This window comes from Sander vitreus, chromosome 12 (assembly GCF_031162955.1).
Source record: "Sander vitreus isolate 19-12246 chromosome 12, sanVit1, whole genome shotgun sequence".
In the NCBI taxonomy this organism is placed as follows: domain Eukaryota; kingdom Metazoa; phylum Chordata; class Actinopteri; order Perciformes; family Percidae; genus Sander; species Sander vitreus.
In genome coordinates, this window is record NC_135866.1 from 28842017 (window position 1) to 28861201 (window position 19185).

Genomic DNA, 19185 nt, shown 5'->3' on the forward strand with positions numbered 1-19185 from the left:
CGGGCGCACATATACTTCGAGGCTTATGCCTCGACGCAGAGGTCCAGGGTTTAGAGTCTGACCTGTGACAATTTCCTGCATGTCTTCCTCCTCTCTCTCCCCTTTCTCACCTAGCTGTCCAATCTATTAAAGGCGGAAAAGCCCCAAAAAAATAATTAAAAATTCTTAATTTAAATGTATTATAATCTTACAATCTTGTGTGTTGAGTGAATTTAGGCTAAAACTATGAACATGGTAGGATTGTTTATTGTATTTTAGATGAGTTCTGAGGAAGTCAGATAAGTAAAAAGGATGTTTCTCATTTTCAATTTTCCTTGTGAAAATACTCTAAGACTCACTGGGGAAATAAAACAAGGATGGAAAAGGAAGATTTACAAGCCTTATTCCTCAACCCCTAAAAATTCTGTCTGGGATACTTTATTTTTCGAGACGGGAATCCTCTATTCTCATGCACTTTAAACGTCAGGTCATTTCAGTCATTTCAATTTTCTAAAAGAAGTGTTAGTATTGTAATAACCCTAACCTTTGATGAAGAGGAAGCTGTGGAAGTATGGGAGTGTGACGCAGCTGTAGACAGAGTCACGCCGATATGACAGCTCGTCATCGGTGTCGAACCTGTCAAAGTCGTCCTCGCTGTCCTCGAACTGGAATAAAAACAACAATAATGAGACACTCAAACACAATGTACAAACCCTTCTAATTGTCACCTTACTTCTATAAAAACCTTTGAGGTTATGGAGACCCAACTCACCGATGACTGAGCCCCATCCGAGCTGAAGCGGTAAGCCCCTGAGCTGTTGTAGGTTCCTACGGAGCCGCGGTAGTCAGGAGACCACTGGCCGCTGCGAGGGTTGGAGAAGGCCACACTGCCACTGGAAAGGATGGCACCCTCGTCGTAGTCATCCTGGTCGTAGTCCGAATCCTCGTCTGGCGGTATGAGCTCCACCAGGTCATCGGACTGTGCCTCAGATGAAGCCTGGGCGTGGCAGTAGGCAGAGTCCCCGCTGGATGAGGCGCTGTGGCAGGCAGGGGGCACCGGTGGTAAAGGCAGCGGCTGGTGAAGCAGGGCGGTTGGTGGCAGTGGTGGCGTCACACCGTCATTGGCGTATGGGTCTTCCTCGGACGAGTCATCGCTCGTTCGGATCCCGCTTGTTCGCTGGCCGTCTGAGTGGCCGTGCTCACTTGGGTTAGGCGAGTCTTTGAAGGCCTCGTCGTCAGCCCCAAAGCCTTCGTCGACCTCTTCCTCGTCGTTGCCTCTCCTCCGTCCACTCCGTTTCTCCTTCTGCTCCCCTTCGCCGACTCCCAAAGAGCTCTCAATGTTCCTGACGCACTCGTCGATCTCGTCAAAGTTAAGCGAGTCGAGGAACTGCTGCGCCGCCTTGCAGGCTTCGTCCTCCAGGCGCCTGAGCTCCTGGTCACGGAGAAGCTGCAAGCGGTTGAGGGACGCTTCGGTCAGCGAGAGCTCCTGACGCTCCTTCTGCCTCTGCAGCGACTGTATCTCCCGCTCCAGTCGCAGGATCTCCTCCACCTGCGACGCCTCCTGAGGACGGATTGCCTCCACTTCTTCAGATGCCCCTTGGAGGGCCTCTGCTGACTCCGGCTCCTCCACAGTGTCCGGTGATGTTGCAGCTGCTACTGCAGGCTGAGGCAGAGCCAGAGAGGCCAACTCCTCAGCCAGATGAAGCTCCTCCAGTCTTCTAGCCTCCTCTGCCTGATGGATGGAAAAAAAGACACTATAATCCTATCAAGAAAAGAGTCCTAAACATACTTCTGAAAACCAATATCAAAATCTGCTAAGTGTAGTGAGATAATTTATACAAATTTATGAATTATTTATGAATTTCAAGTGTCATTTTTCACAATTCTCGCATCTTGTTTCAGGATACCTATGCTCACCATTACAAAATTCCATAAACAAGTTGATTTATACTGGATAAAGGTTAAAAAATAATTACAAAATAATAAGAAAAAAAATGTGTCTGACAGACTGAAATGTTAACAAATTCAGTGAACGATTTGGATATGCCTTTATAGAATGGGCTCATCTGCAAGAAATCTTCAGTTAAAGTGTGTTAAAATGAAATAGCAATGCACTTTAACACAATGAGTTCCTTAATGATCAGTTTTATTGTACCTCTCTGGCGAGTCTTTCAGCCTCCAGCCTCTGTCTCTCCCTGCACAGACACAAACAGACAGACGTACATCAGCTCACTGAAACAGACAGTAAGAGATAAGATTGACCAAAATAACAGAGGTAATTACATTTCCCGTCTCATCGTGGCATTAAAATCCCATAAAACCCAGATTGTAAAAGTCAGACAGAAGTATGCATCATCCATCCTAACAAGAACAACAAAAGTATATATTATATTAAACCAAATTATACTTTTTTTAATAGTATCCCAGTAACTGTACATAAATGTACACTGGTATTATTCTGGTGGAACTGTGTCACCTTGTCTCAAGGCTGTCGATACCGTGGAGGATACGGAGGTAATGTCCTCGGTATTATTTCTGGGAATTGGGGATTATTAGAAACACAGTACAGCAGTTGAACATTGTACAATTACTACTCTCGCTGAGTTGGTGACCTTTGTAACCTGAGTCTCATATTTTTTACATCATTATTCATAAATTTGAATGTCAGACAAAAATTTAATTAAATTGATTTGATATAATATTTTTGGATTCCTGGTATTGGAGAGTCAGCTTTGAAACAGCATTTAGACTCTAAAGAAGAAAGAAAATTGACAGATAACATATTCTAACAGTGGAATAGATGTCTTAAAAGTGAAGTAAAATAAAAAGGGGGTTGTGAGGAGGAATTTGAACTCATGACCTCTGTATTTGTAAAAGCCCTACTCGGATTTGCTGCTGCAGTTTTTGCTACATAAACCACACATTCTACACAACCCTGACTTGTAATGAGTAAAATGCATTACTGCCGGTTAATATTTAGGGCCCTATTTTAACAATCTAAGCGCACGGCGTGAAGCGCCTGGTGCAGGTGCGTTTAGGGCGTGTCCAAATCCACTTTTGCTAGTTTGACGGCGGAAAAAAGGGTCCATGTGCTGGGCGCATGGTTCAAAAGGGTTGTACTTAGTGTCTTCGTTAATTCATAGGTGTGTTTTGGGCGTAACATGCAATAAACCAATCAGAGAGTCATCTCCCATTCCCTTTAAAAGTCAGGCGCGTTTGGACCTTGGCGCATTGATATTATGATGGCGGATTTGCACCGTAATATTTTTATTTGTAATCTTCTGCATGTGTGTGTGCTGCTGTGCTTCCCTCTGTGTGTAACAAGCATAGTGTGTGCGCGCTGTGCACGAGCCTATTTGCTGTTAAAATAACAATGAAATGCTGCGTTATTGACTTTAGACCAGGTTTAACCACATTTAAATGAGAATTCCACTGGCTACTCCTTTAAACTAGACACCCACCTCTCCATCTCCTCCTCCATCCTCCTGCAGCGCTCCTCCTCCTCCTCCCTCCTCTTCTTCTCCTCCAGCAGCTGGCTGTAAGCCCGGCGGGCCAGCTGGCCTCTCACACATTTCTGGAAGGTAAGCGCTGCCCAGCGGAGGAGGAGGAACTTCCTCCTCCAGTAGAAAGCCCGGTAGTTCTTCTGAATAACCACAATGCAATGCAGCAGCTTCCTGTATTGCTTCCTGTGTGTAGGACAGAATCAACCAATCAGTTAACAAATAGGACTTTTGGTTAGAATGAACATTAAAACTGTTCCTAAGAAGGTTTTTGATGGTACTGTTGAGCTGAATAGCCACGTACCTGGCCATGTAGCCCATGACGTGGGCCTGGATGATCATGGCTGCTCTCAGCACCTCCATCTCCCTCTGCTTCTCCAGGCGGTGCTCCAGAGACTCCCGAAGAAAAACCTGAGAAGAGGAGGAGAGGAGGACGTAGAGAGTGAGACATTTATGAACCAGGAAGAGACTCATTGAGATTAACAATCTCTTTTTCAAGAGTGTCCTGGCCAAGACAGGCAGCAGTACAACCACATATACATACAAACACAAAATACACAAAAACACTAACTCACTTCACGAGTGTCAAACTAAGTTTTTCATTTATACGACACGTTGATGAAAACATTTCCTTTCCTCAGCATCAACTTATGATTATTATCACTAATGATGAATCAGTTGATTTCCAGATGTTTAGTTTATGAATGGCACAAAATAGTCAACCATGTAAAGAACAGGAATCTTCACTTTGTGAACCAGCATTAAGGAATTCAACAAGTAATCGATTGACTAATCAAATCTTTTACAATTTGTGTTAGAACTATTCTCAAATATCGACTTTTTTAGAATCTAAGAATGGTCTTTTTTAGATGTTTTCCCATTTGAGTATAAAAAGCATTTCATCAGAACAAAATGCTACAGGTTCAGGGATAAAAACAAGTCCCAAAAATTATGTGATAAGGTTACTGTACGAAGTGATACACATGTATGTAATTAAGTTACTGTACAGTACCAGTTACCAAATTGTTTCAAGCTGGGTTTTTTTTTCCACCATTCTTTCATGTTTTTTTTCACAGCACATGACAAATATGAATCATTTTGCAGCATGACTGTGCATTTTCATTGGGTTTTGGATATAAATTAGTTGATATTTATTGGTAACTTCTTCAATTTTGACTTGAAAATGTAACAGCGCTATAAACCTAGTCTTTATAACACATGCAACTCAACAGGCACAATGAAAAATGGAGACTGCTGTACGGCATTAAAACAGTACAGAGCACAACATTAACAAATATTGTCAATTCATGGCACAACGTAGAACACTCCCAGCCTCTGCTTAACACACTTCATCCATTGCATACGCTCTATCACACATACATTATGAATTTACAAGTGAACAGAATTAAAAAGAGACAGTCCCTCCTTTTTCTATAACATCCCCATTTAACAGACACTCCCTCCCAAAAGAACAATTGATGTGAACAAAGCAGCCGACATAAATCAAATCCAGATCCTCCTCTCCTTTTGTTCACGCTGCTAAAGACCGCAGATTACTGCAGCTAGTGATTTCGTCTAATCTCTCTGTGAAAAGAGAGATTTTACAGGCGCTTAGTGCAGCTGCCTGCTATAGGAGCCAAGCTGTCGTCCATTGATAGAGAAACTGGGCCCACTGAGGGACGCCGGGGGTTAATCCGATTAGGGAGGGAGGAAAATGAGATGTGGGACGTGGTCTCAGGCGACAGAGACAGTGGGGAAATGTCACAGTACTACAGGGGTACAGGAGTACAGATTGCCTTTCTCCTGTTGAATAATATATTGTGTGTGTGTGTCTGTGTGTGTGTGTGTGTTGTTGGCAGAGTGACAGAGTTCTGAATCCTCAGCGGTGAGGCACTAATGAGATTTTCAGGGGGAAATGTAAACTCGTCGGGGTGATATGGACATCACTGATGAGCAGGTTAATTAACTAGGAAACATGCAGTACATGCCCCAGCACATGCGCGCGCGCACACACACACACACACACACACACACACACACAAAATCACCCCTGAATTCAGATGTTGGGTCAGTAGAACACTGCAACAGCAGTTAAAGCCTCACAGCAGATTAAAACTCTAAAACTAACTGATGCAGCTGGATAATCCCTCTGTTCAGATGTAAAAAGGGAAAGTACTACAACAGTTGTGGAAGAGGCATTCAGAGCAAAAGAAACAGTACCACCAAATGTACTCATTATAACAGTACAAGAACAGTAAAGTACAGAACCTTAGTAAATGTAGGCTACATCGGTTGCTACTCAGGTGTGCTTACATACTAACAAAACCACACACACATTATAAAAGGTTAGCATTGTGAGGACCACAACGTCCCCACAATGTAGGTTCAGATTTATGTCCCCACAACGTAAACACACACGTAAACAAATAGACACAAGGTGAGACACACACAAACACACACCCTCCCTTTATTAAACGACTTCAAACATGAATCCCACATGCTCAGAGAGCGCGGCCTCGTGTACGAGTGCACACATTTGCATCCCAATGAATGGATCAAATAATCCTTTTTAATCATTACTATGCTAATTAGCGCAACAAAAGCCGCGCTAAGCCTCGGCGCACTTTCGATTCTTGTTGTCGAGGCTTTTAGAGAGCATTGCTCGCCGTGACAGGTCAGGCCCGTGGAGAGAACAGAACCCCGGGAGAAGCAGGCAGAGCCACATCACTTCCAGGAAATTAAGTTTGAGGTTGTTAAAAAAAAAACAAAAAAAAAAACACACACAACAACACTCAGACAATAGTACGGACATGTGCCGATTGAAAGGGGCTGGAGGCCGGCTCGATATAAATCTCACTGTGAGAGGCAACGGGGACAAAGTGGACGAATCCCTCTGAGGGAGATAGAATTGATTTAACGGTGTACAGGCAGTCACAGCAGAAGGAACGGCTTTACAAAAGGCTTTCAGGTGGTGTGACTCACCCTGGTGGATGTTCTAAAGCAAAGTCTAAGGCTAATTAAAATGCAAAACCAGTGAATATTCTCTGGAGTCTTTTTAACAAGAAGACGTAATAAGAGTTTTTACATTTTATATATTTAATATCAAATGTTTTGAGTAATATAGATGATTTTATAGTTTTATCAGAGGCTCCTGATGTTGATGGGCCTGCCCAAGCATACGAACAAATGTGTATTTGTATTAAAATCACCCATGTTAAGCTCTATTCAGTGATGACTTTATACTGAGTCAGTACATATTCAGTGTTTGAGTCAGTGACTCAGTTTTACAGTTTTTCTATGATGTTTAATATTTTCCACCGTGGCCTACACCTGTATTTTTAATATATATGTCATGTATACGTCTATTTCATATATTTAATGTATTACTATGCAACTATTTATCACTCCGGGAGGGTTTAATGGTTAACTTATTGTGATATATGGGTGTTATTTCATTGCTCCGAGCGAGGTAAGACATTCTGATTTATTTTACATTCAAATATAAATCCATGTTAACAACTGGTGAATGGATAAATTGATGTAATATTTTATTATTCAAGTGATACCTGAGTGTTGCCGTCCTGACTCTTAATTCAGTTTTCTTGGCGCGCGCACACACACACACACACACACACACACACACACACACACACACACACAAATGATGGCCATTAATCCGTCCACCCACACAAACATGCATCCTCCGCTGCTGTCACCTCTTACTGCATCACAGTCATGCTGTGATTACAGATCTGTGTCCCCATCTGTCATTTCCCCACAGCAATCACACACACACACACACACACACACACACACACACACACACACACACACACACACACACACACACACACACACAGAGGATCCAATAACTGTTGGATTCCACGCTTCAGGTGCTCTGGACTTCAATTATTCATGATCACACACACACAGTGAGAGCCGGCAGCCACCCAGGTACCTGAGCTCTGGAACGGTTTCATCCAGCTGGATTTGAAAGACGCATGAAGCCAAATTAAGCCTTGAGGGGCAGCCAACATGTATTGGCGAAGTACGTCTGCATCATATTCATGTTCGAAGGAAGAACCTTCTGGGTGAAGGAGAGACAGGGATCAGCCGGTGTGAGCCAGAGGCAGAACGAACGGCAGGGCATTCAGGAGCTCAGCGTTTGACAGGAAAAAGTCAATTACACTGAAGAGAACTGAGCGGAAGGGATGTATTTCACTGCTAACAGACAGGAAATGCATATCAGTGGGGAAAAATAGCTTCTAAGGAAAATCATTTTCTGTCATTGACACATTTTTGAATTAGCCAAAGGAGCCTTAACTGATCTTTAAATATAAATGATGTAATTATGTACATTATACAATGTTTGTGTATGTGGAGTTTCTCCAAAGCACTTCTGCTTGGTTTCTGTGTTCAAGTCAAACTACACCGTTACAAAGTAAGTTACACAGTCAAGCTCCATGTGAGAGTCAGCTCGGCTCCACTCTATTAAACATATTGACACAAAGACCAGAGACCTGTGGCAATTATAGTCAATTATGCCGTAGAGAACTGTCGCCAAGGGATGTATTTCACTGCGAATAAATTTAGATAGGAAATGGATATCAGTGAAAAATAGCTTCACATGCACAACACATTTTTGAATTAGCGAAAAGAGTCTTAACTGTCAGACATAAATAACCTGAGAAGTAAAATGAGAAAATGAGAAGTAAGCCACATTTTTTCTCACAGGATGTTCGTGTTGTTTTCGCAAAAAATACTATTTCTATTTCTGTTTAGTCTTTGTGTTCAAGTCAAACTACACCGTTACAAAGCAAGTTACACAGTCAAGCGCCATGCAAGAGTCAGCTTGAGTCCACTCTGGTATTTAACATATTGGGCTCTATCTTGCACCCGGCGCAGCGCAGCGCAAAGCCCGACCCAAGTGTCTTTGCTAGTTTAAGACCGACGCAGTTGTCAATTTCCTGTCCAGCGCCCACGTCGTTTAAATAGCAAATGCACCTGCGCCCATCTTTGCGCCCATGGGCGTGCTGGTCTTACAGGGAGGTGTGTTCAGGTGCATTCTGGGCGTAATGCTATCTTGAGGCAGCGGGAAGTGATCGCGCCATTGACCAACAAAAACCTAGTCTAAAGTCAATGACGCAGCATTTCATTATTTTAACAGCAAATTACTAAAATGCGACTAGGCTTCTGCACAGCACGCGCACACTACGCTTGTTACACACACACAAGGACGCACAGCAGCACACACACATGCAGAAGATTACAGTTCAAAATATTACGGTGCAAATCCTCCATCATAATAGCAATGCTCCAAGGTCGAAACGCGCCTGGCTTTTAAGGGAATGGGAGATGAGACTCTGATTGGTTTATTGCATGTTACGCCCAAAACACACCTCTGAATTAACGAAGACACTAAGTACAACCCTTTTGAACCATGCGCCCGGTGCACGGACCCCGCCGTCAAACTAGCAAAAGTGGATTTGGACACGCCCTAAACACACCTGTGCCAGGCGCTTAACGCCGTGCGCTTAGATCGTTAAAATAGTACCCACTGACACAAAGACCAGAGACCTGTGGCAATACGACAAGACCCTACCAGACCCGTTTCGACTGAATATAAATTGGTCCCAGCCTGACAAAAGAACCCTGAAGACCTCTAACTTCTTATTTCTCAAAGGAGAAATTTACATGCTCAAATGCAATAACAAAACATCAAAAACAGCACACGAAGATGACAAAACACCTTCATGCGAGTACGGCTATGAAAGCAAGACCATCCGTCCCTCACCTTGGTCTTTCCCAGCTGCCACTCTGCACTGCTGCTGTCGTAGAGGTGCAGCAGCTGGAGGCAGCTCCCCCTGGGGTCATCCGCCTTCATCACACCCCGCATCAACACCTTGTACCTGGAGATGGGGTGAGGCAACGCAAAAGTTACAAGTCCAGTCGTCCTGTTGAGGATCTTGTTTGCAGTGTGTTCCTTTTTTTTTTTTAACTAAGAAAAGATTATTAGGTATTTCCACAGGGTTTGTTTTCATCTGGTCCATTTTTAGCTTAAAGGAGAAATCCGGCGCACAACGAACCTAGGGGTTAACAACGTGTACCGAGTCGACCGTTCTCTGGGATATGCTTTCATGCTAATCGAATGTAACCAGTTTTAGCGCAAACCGCTAATTAGCTTATAACACTAGTCGTCAGGGCAGTGGTAAAGTAAAAAGAAATCTCTATTTCTACACCACTAACAAGGCTCAAAATAGCACCACACTTCCACGGTAGCATAATGAGGGTCCCTACATGTAAACCGAAGATTTGAGAACTTTGTAAATGTACAGACAGTTTATTAAAAAGATATACAGGCAGGCGCCATCTTGGGAAAACAGTCATGACCAGTCGAACCACGAACGCCGTGCTTGAGCTATGTTACTGGTTACACGGCGTTCGTCGTTCTTAGCGTTTTAAGCTAATTAGCGCTTTGCGCTAAAACTGGTCACATTTGATTAGCATGAAAACATATCCCAGAGAACGGTCGACTCGGTACACGTGTTATTAACCCCTAGGTTCATTTTGCGCCGGATTTCTCCTATAATACTGTTCTCGTCCTGATCAGAAAAATTAGAATCAGAAAGAGATTTATTACCAGTTAAGTGGCACTTACTAGGAATTTCCCTTGGTTTATGGTGCATACATTAAAACAATAATATAAAATAAACAAACCATACATACAGAAACAAAACACACATACATACATACATACATATAACTATTTCACATTAAGAAAGAAACAAGAGGCTGTATGGGTTAGTGCAAGGATGTACAAAAATGTAGAGGGATGTGCAAACGTTCAGGTTATATAGAACGTGCAGAGGACTGATCTTTACAGTTTTAGGAGTTCAACAGATTCTCTTGTTCTTATGCTCAGAGCTTGACATGTTGCAGGTGCTCTCCACAAAGTCAAAGGCTTTGAACACTGACACAGGTGTTTTCAGTTAAGCTGGCTGATTGGACCTTTTCCCAGGACTGTGTGGGAGTGTTTGGGCTGACTGATTGATTGACAGCTTCCTGAGTGTCTTGTTGGCTCTTTTGTACTTCATTGGGCAGGACAAATGACGTATGATGAAAAAGATGTATCATTCTTATTGGTAGAAACGATTTGTGACCTAATGAATTCCAAAATATCCAAACTCATGCCCCCCTTTAAACTGAGCAGAGGTCTAATCAGACAGAATAACCCCAAATCACCTGTGTGGGTGTTCAGAGGCTTTAAGAGTATTTTTTAAATGCACTAATTTACAATGTGAGACTATTTGCTGAACATTGGAATTAAACAGACATCTGCAGGTTATTTCGGTATCTGAAGTTTCTCTTACTATGTAAGCGTAATATATGACTGGTATGATGGGCTGAAAGTCTCGGTGGTCGGGACAAACCTGGTGCAGAAGTCTTGGAAAGGTCTCCGGATGGGGAAGCCGGTGCGTCGAATCTTGACCGTCTCCAACATGCCAGAATATCTGAGCTGGTTCAGAACCAACGTCTGGTCGAATTGGTCAGGCATCTAGAAACAGACAGCATTGATTGAAATTTAGTCAAACACGAGGAGGCTGAAAACAGTCACTTTCACATCTGAAACAAATACCTATAAAGATATAGGAATTATGGTTAAAGGAAGCAAACATTGAAATGTCAGATAATTCGTCATCATGAACATGATCAATGCTGTCTGTAACTCTTTGTTAACACTTCTGGAGTTTAGTGTAACTCCAATGTAATTTTGCATTTAGCTTTTTTATTACAAGTCTGTGGAATGAATTGCCTCTGCATATCAGATTGGCCACCAGCCTTCACATTTTTAAATCACGACTTAAAACTCACTTTTATTCATTGGCCTCTAAACCTGCTTCAGAGTTGTATTCTGCATTTTCATTTTCCAGTTTATTTGTTTTAAATGTTCGTTTTGTTACTGTGTGTTTATAATCTGTCCTAAATCATATCAATGTCCAGCACTTTGGTCAACCTGGTTGTTTTAAATGTGCTTTACAAATAAAGTTGGATTGGATATTTAAAAAAGGACTATATATCGGTTGCTATATAGCTTGTTTTTATTATATTTCTGCTGGTTTCAGATCACAAGACGTCATGTTGATCTTTGTATATTTAAATAACAATACGGAATAAAATAACAATAAACTATTGACCCTAAAACACAAAAATAAACTCGCTATTCAAATGTGTACCCTAAACAGAACAAGCATCTAACATGTGCAACAGCATCATCTGGCGATTTTCATTCAGTAATAACGAGGCACTTTAACACAGATTGTAATTCAGTCCAGTCAATGCAGTCAGCTGCTTTCACGACACTTTTATAACATTATTGATTCATCTAGGTCGCCATACACAATGGGATCTTATCATCCTGCAGCGTTTGACATGGCTGTCATTTCTTCACAGCTGTGGTGATTGATTTTAGATTGTGACTCCATTCCTGTTTGAGAGCAGGTTTAGAGCACTGAAAGTGTTATTATATAGGAGTTTTTACTGTGATGGAAGCCATTCTGTATTGATGTTTGCATTCTGGGTAGAAAAGAGAATAACATAACACTGATATGGTTTTGTAGTGGCAGGTTCTATCTTTTTTTTGGCCCCTAGGGGTAAAAGTGGAACAAGGTAAAAACACATCTGTCACTTTATGAAGTTCTTATGTCGAAAGCAAACAGTTTAGTCTATTTCTACATTTAGCAGACTGATCAGCATGATCATCCCATTGTAATCGTGTTTGTGTCCATATCATAAGTATAGTCCAATATTCTCTCTCTTTTAGCTCTGCTTTGGACTCCACCAACTCCTGGGGAAAATATCTGTGTCTTTAGCTGCTCGATGTTCCCCTTTCTTCACCAGATAGTCTCTTACTGTGTCTGTCTGCTGTCAGATAGTGTACAGAGGGTTTATCAATGCTTGTTTTGATGAAAACAGCAAGACATATGTTTTAACACCCAACATATGAGCCAAAAGGGGCTACATAGCTGCATAAAAATCTCATGCAAAAGGACATTTTTCAGCTCTTTAAATTCCTTTGAGTGCTGAATCAGTCAAACTATGCCATATGATGTTTGCAGCTTAACCACACGCCCCTTCTATCCCTTTAAACGCATGTACAGCGATTCACATACATTACACTGCATTCCACTCATTCACAACTTTGAACTCAGAGAGAGAAGTGCGTGCGACAGCAGCATCCATCTACAAATCAAAACCCTCCAAAAAACACACTTGGCATTGAGATACCATTATTACTTACAGAAGTGCATTCAGTGAAAGCCATTTTCCCGGGGACCCCTTTCACCCTGTCACCTCAGTGGGCGTAGGGGGGCTCAGAATAAGAGGGGGCTTTCATACCGGCTTGTAATGCCCCCTTTATTCAGCGCCCATCTCCCCTGATAGCCCGTTGATGACCCATTTGAGCTGCTGAGATGAAGGAAGGCCAATTCACCACCAGATCTTGACTGAGTGACTGAATGGCGCCCTTTAACTGCCACCGGCCCCAGGGAGGACCTAATTTGCATAACTGACATTTGCATGGACGGTTCGCAGCGTACAAAGCTGAGCCGTGTCAGGAAGCTGCCCTCTGCCTCCTGCCTTACTTAACCACTGTTTTCTATCTCTATAGTTTCTCTTTTCTATAGTCTCTTTTCGCTCACATTCTGGCTGCATCTGGGATGTCAACAACCACTTTTTCTGGGAGGCATATACAGCTGCCTGACCGACTTGGTAAATTCGATTTCTCCTTTTTTTCTGCCTTTATTTTAGTCTCTGGAACACAATCTGGGGAAGTTTCATGCTGTGTCAAAGCGCTGCCTCTGTGTCAATTTGAAAGACAAATAAAAGGTTTGCAGCTGAAGAGACTGTGCTTCCTCACTTCGTCTGTGACATTTTCGATTTCAAAAAGGTCCATTTTGTCCTTTTTTGTTCAGTGTTTTTAATCATGAACTAAAGCTGCATGAAATGTGAATGAATAGCTCAAACTGACATGAATACAGCCTTTCTACCTTAGAAATTAGAGTCAAGGTTTGAATATTTTACAGAAGATCACAAAAATCAGTATTTTTATGGGTAAAATTGTGTGGTGGTCATTTGCAATATCCATCTAATGCCTTTTCTATCTTTAGAACTAAATGCTTATTGTGTTCAATGTTTGGCCAAAATCATATGGACACCAAAGATACTTAAGTATAGTTTGGTCTGTGGTTGTTTTTCCTGGTTTGGGGCTCTTAGATCCAATGAAGAAAAATCTTAATGCTGCAGCAAACAATGAGAGACTGAAGTTTTAGACTGAAGTGTTCTTCTAACTTTGAGTGTTTGTCTTTTCCCTGTTTCAAAATGACAATGCCCCCATGGCCCCATGCACAAAGCTTCTCAACTGAGCTCTGACTTCACTCCCATCCAACACCTCTGGGGTGAACTGGACCGCAGACTGTGAGCCAGATCTCATCACCCAAAATCAGTGTTGGGCTTCACTAATGGCCTGAATGGGAGTACATTCCTGCAACCAGTTTAAACATCTGATGGAAACACTGAAACCAGACAAACGGAGGCTGTTATAGTAGCTCATTAATTTCCAAGGTTTTTCTAATTCTCTGTTTACTGTCACAAATAGCTGAAATGTTCAGATGTCCACATACTTCTGGCCATGTATTATGCAATTTTTTTTTAAAACTTGTGGGATTGTTTGACAATTATGCCTCTTTTAGCATCTTTAATTTAAAAATGTTTTGGGGCAATATCTCAACTGTTATGGATTAGCTTCGCTGGAGCCCAGCAATCTATTGGCTCAGAACAACAACAATGACGTAAATCAGCATCCAGAGGCGGACAGACCATCTCAGGCCTCTGCAGGGGCGTGACAACAATACCCTGAGGGGTAAACTCTTTCTCAGCCCAACTTCCCTGCTAAAAGACTCAGAGCTCAGGGCATTCAACAGGACAAAAGGGGGCGTGGTAGTCCGCTCCCAAGGGGGTTGGGAACTGGCGGGGGGAAGACACGGAAAACAAACTCAGGATGAGCCGTCCATCATTCACCACCAATAAGAAGGTACAGAGAGTCTGAACGTGCCATAATCCTTAAACTTCTTACTTTAATCATTTTTTATTCAAACATTCATGAATTTCTTGACCACTAACTCTAGACCCCCAATGAGAAACACAAGTTTGGGAAATCTTAACGTTAGGATGCCCATTTGTGTAAATGCTGAAACTCATCTGGAACATCTGGCCCAAGCGTCTGACACACTACTGTCCAAATACTTTTATCTGGATCCTGTGTGAGCAACTTTACATTAACGGTCATATACGGTTAATGACCGTTGCTGCTGAGAGGCAGCAAGAGATAATTGGATGTATTAACTAGAAAGTATCAAATTAGATTTTCTCATTTCCTCGAGCAATTTTGGTGCTCTTTAGGAAAACATTTGGTATAATACAGAATTTCCCTTCAGAGTTTTATCCTCTCTTTTGCTGCAAAAACAGAAACACTGACTGTACTCGAAACCTCAAATATTGCGAACAACTGTGCAATTTGTACTATACAATCCAAGGTGTTGCACACCAACAAACTGCTTCTTTTTTTTCGGACCAACGGTCCAAAAGCTAAATCATTACAGTGAAAAGCAGGAAATCCTCACATTTGAGAATAGTTGTCATTGTTGTTTGATACATTTTTCTACATATTATTGTTATACCTTCAAAGTTGGAAGTGTTGGAAGACTTCGCTCTCTTTAGGGATCAACATTCTTGCTTTAAACAGGAGGACATCTAAGAACATCTAGAACCAAAAGATCTCTGGGTTTCTTTGTTAAAAGTCTTGTTTGCTTCTGGGCGTCCAGGTCTAAATGTGGGAGCCAGCAGGGATTCTCACTAACTGCTCAGTAGGGGCCCCTTCACTGGGGTTCGGGGAATCCCTGGAACAATGTTTACTTCTCATAGAAGGACACAAATCCAATCTAAATCCCTGACCCTGCTGGATTTAAGTCTGACCTAGTTTGGAGGAGATTTCTTGAAAGAGAAGAATTTCTCAAAAACATTAATGAGTCAAAGCGAACCTGCAGAGGTGCTACTGAGCTGAAACCATTACAAAAAAGACAGACCTTTATCGTAGATCATTAAGCCGACATTAGTTGCATAGAAAATTACCTCCAGTTTCTTTGTGCAAGTTCTGGTAATAAATAAGAACATCAGAACAAATGCTGTTAGTGTTTTTGTGCAGGTTGTTCATCACTTCTGAACAAAATGTCTTGAATCAATACCAGTCTGAACCAAAATAAAAGAACAATAAAACTAAATAGAGACATTTTAGAATATCAACATGCTTGACAAAGAGCAGCTATGGTCTAGGGATGCAACTAATGGTTTCTTTTTCCATTATCGATTGATCTGACACTTATTCTTTCAATTGATCAATTCATGTTTGAGTCTATCAAATGTCCAAACGCAGTGAAAAATGGCCATCATTATTTCCCAGAGCCAGACGTGATTTCTTCTTGTTTTGTCTGACCAACAGTCTGAAAACCCCATACTACTCAATTTACAATATAAATGAAAGAAAAGATGCCAATTATCACATTTGAGAAGCTGGGACCAAGCAAATGTCTGGCATTTTTGCTTAATAAATGATTTGCACAAAGCGTCTCGGCACATTAACACACTGTACACCTGGCACGAGAAAGCACTTCAGTGAGGAAAATGACTGCAATTATTTCCCATTGATTGATTTTAGAATAATGCGTTTCTTATTAAAGAATCAACAGCAGGCAAATCTTGTTCCATCGACCACAAGTAAAATCCCATTAGTAAGAGACCTGAGCTTTTCTTACACAGCAATCATCAGAGAACTACTTTCCCATCATTATCATGTCATTAACGTTACTGTCTCCTCATTATGTAGTCAACCTCAATCATAATAATAATAATTATAATGGACTTACACAGCATATAGACCTGCAGGCTCCATCTCAAGTCAAATGTTTTCTTTTCCTTCTTGAAATTCAATACGGATCGATTCGGTTCTGAAAGTCTTCAAGTCCAATTAACGAGACAACAACCAGGAATCATCAGAACGGATGTCTGTTCGTCCAGTGCGTGGTATTTTAAAACTACACAGCAATAATAACACTGATGGGTCTTATTCTTGCAGTTGAGTTAGTCAAGAAACAAGTTGTTGCATCTTTTTCAGGGTTATTTGGATTGGTAGAAAAATGACATGATGGTCAGAATTTGCTTTTACTCGAACAGAGATATTGTATCATCAGCCTTAACAGCTTTCTAGAGCTGCAAAGATTAATCCATCAATCAGTTATTGTCAACTATTGAATAAATCGCCAACTATTTTGATAATCGATGGATCGGTTTGAGTCATTTTTTATGAAAAAAAGGAAAACTTCTCTGATTACAAAATGTTAAATGTGAATATTGTTCTAGTTTCTTCTCTCCTCTGTGACAGTAAACTGAATATCTTTTGAGTTGTGGACAAAACAAGACATTTGAGGACGTCATCTCGGGCTTTGGGAAACACTGATCCACATTTTTCACCATTTTCTGACATTTTATAGACCAAACAACAAAATCCATTAATCCAGAAAATAATTTAACAGATTAAACGGCAATGAAAATAATCATTAGTTGCAGCATTACAGCTTTCCCCATCTTTGTACCAAATACAAGCCCCTTGCAATAAGAAAACTGCAACAGTCCACGTATTGATTTAGATCACTCTTAATTACCGCTGCAGCTCCATTATACTGTCTGATTAGCTATGTTTGGTCCAAACATCAAAACTGATTGAGCAAAAGAGTTCTAAGTGAATTGCCATCATTCAAAAACCCCTTTAGACATTTAAATGCATGCTTAACATCTCTTTTTTAAATGTTTCTAAGCAGATGCCACAATCTTCAGTAAAAAGAATCTATATATAATATATTTGTGTGTGCAAAAAACTACAAAACTATAAAAAATTAAACTTGCTAGAAGGATTCCAAACTGGCTTTGTGCATCTGTCATGTAGCTGGACACAAACCACTGTATCTCACCTCATTCCACAGCACTAAAACCCTCCGCTGAACACTTAAACCCCCATGCAACAAGCGTGCACTTGAATGCACCGCTTCCCATTTGAAATAAAAATGCATCAGGTCTCACCGTGCATCGTCACTCCGAGCTTCGTTTCTTTCAGGGTTTGTCAGATCAGAGACAAACAAACAGAGAAAAGAACAGAAAAAACTTCCCAAAGCTGCTGTCTATCTCTCTGCGTCTCTGCTCAACTGACCGGCTCAGACACACACATTCACACACACATTACACACACACACTGCCACCACAGAGTCAAACAAAGGCTTTCAAACCCAGAACTCCACTCCCCTTTTTGTGTGGAGAGGGAGGGCCGTGGTTTCCATGGTGATGCGTCTCCTGCTGAGGCTAATTTGTGCAGGACCACTTGTAGAGAGTGAGTGTGGGTGAGGGTGAGGGTGAGTGTGTGTGCGTGTGTGCGTGCGCGTGTGTGTGTGTGTGCGTGCGTGCGTGTTGAAAGCAGTGACTGAGTGATTGAGGATGAGGAGAGAGCAGGCTGTTTACATTCAAACGTGGTACGGTGACTTTTGTATCCACTCACTGCAGCTCACAGGTCTGATGGACCAGCATGACGCTGCCTCAGACTGTCTGAACTGGACGGAGCATGATCATCTATCAACTACAGTACATAGAGTCATCATGTGTGATCTCACCAATCCATTTTAATTTGTTCCAAACTAATTAGGAACAAGCGAGTAATCACATACAGTTTCGAAATCAGAATGAAGGTTGACTCTGAACATCTTAATACAGATTCCTAGTTTCAACTGATAACTAACAGGAATGGGTGAGATGTGTGTATGCAATTGTGTGGCATGCAGTTTGTTCTACAGACACAAAAACACACAATGTGCTGCCAACACGGAGTCTAAATCCACACACACACACACACACACACACACACACACGATGGGGTAGCTGTGGTGATGAGCGACTGCATTTGATGAGCGTAGATGATGAGGATGACAGCTTTTTATGAGTGAGCAAGTGAGCGAGTGTGTGTGAGCGTGAATTGGAGTTGCTGTGCTGACACAGACACAAAGGAAAATGTCTGTAAATGCTGACATCTGCCTGCTGAGCCTCTTTTATCCAAACTGAATCCTACGTCTGTCAGCTTAGAAGCAAACACACAAAGTGTACCGATCACAAAATATTAAGTTATAAGATTAAAACAAATAAGAAAACAAGAGTTGATTTGAGGGACTATTTGTAATAATGTAATGTCTTTATTTACTTATCAAAAGAATTTTAGTGCTTTCGTTTTTAGTTTTTCATTTTATTTTACAGGTAATGACAAAAACATTGTATCCCACGGTTCTTTTTTAGTAAGCATGTTCTAAAAGATAATATAGTGCTTATTGAAGAAAATACAAATTCTGACTGACAAAAGAGGAGATTTAAACAGGAGAAAAAAGTCTGATAAAGAGGAAATCTATAAGCTCACAAACAATTAAGTGTTTTTTAGTCAATCCAACTAATCTCTGAGTTTACGTTGGGTCCGAGTCAGAGAGAAGCGTTTAAAATGTTTTATGTAAAACTAAAATTTAGTTGGAAAGGCTTACAATGCTTGTCTGGATATCTGCTGTTTTCA

General features: G+C 41.4%; 1 protein-coding gene across 3 annotated transcripts in view; it reads right to left on the minus strand.

Moving 5' to 3' along the window:
• myo10 (myosin X) overlaps window positions 1–19185 on the minus strand; it is a 163748-nt gene that overhangs the window by 19372 nt on the left and 125191 nt on the right. For all 3 annotated transcript variants that reach the window (XM_078265082.1, XM_078265080.1, XM_078265081.1), the window contains exons 20-26: window positions 10910–11034; window positions 9274–9388; window positions 3784–3890; window positions 3441–3665; window positions 2135–2174; window positions 752–1711; window positions 524–644 (exon numbers count right to left, since the gene is read on the minus strand). In XM_078265082.1, coding sequence (XP_078121208.1) covers window positions 524–644; window positions 752–1711; window positions 2135–2174; window positions 3441–3665; window positions 3784–3890; window positions 9274–9388; window positions 10910–11034 — 1693 coding nt within the window. The remainder of the gene's footprint in view (window positions 1–523; window positions 645–751; window positions 1712–2134; window positions 2175–3440; window positions 3666–3783; window positions 3891–9273; window positions 9389–10909; window positions 11035–19185) is intronic.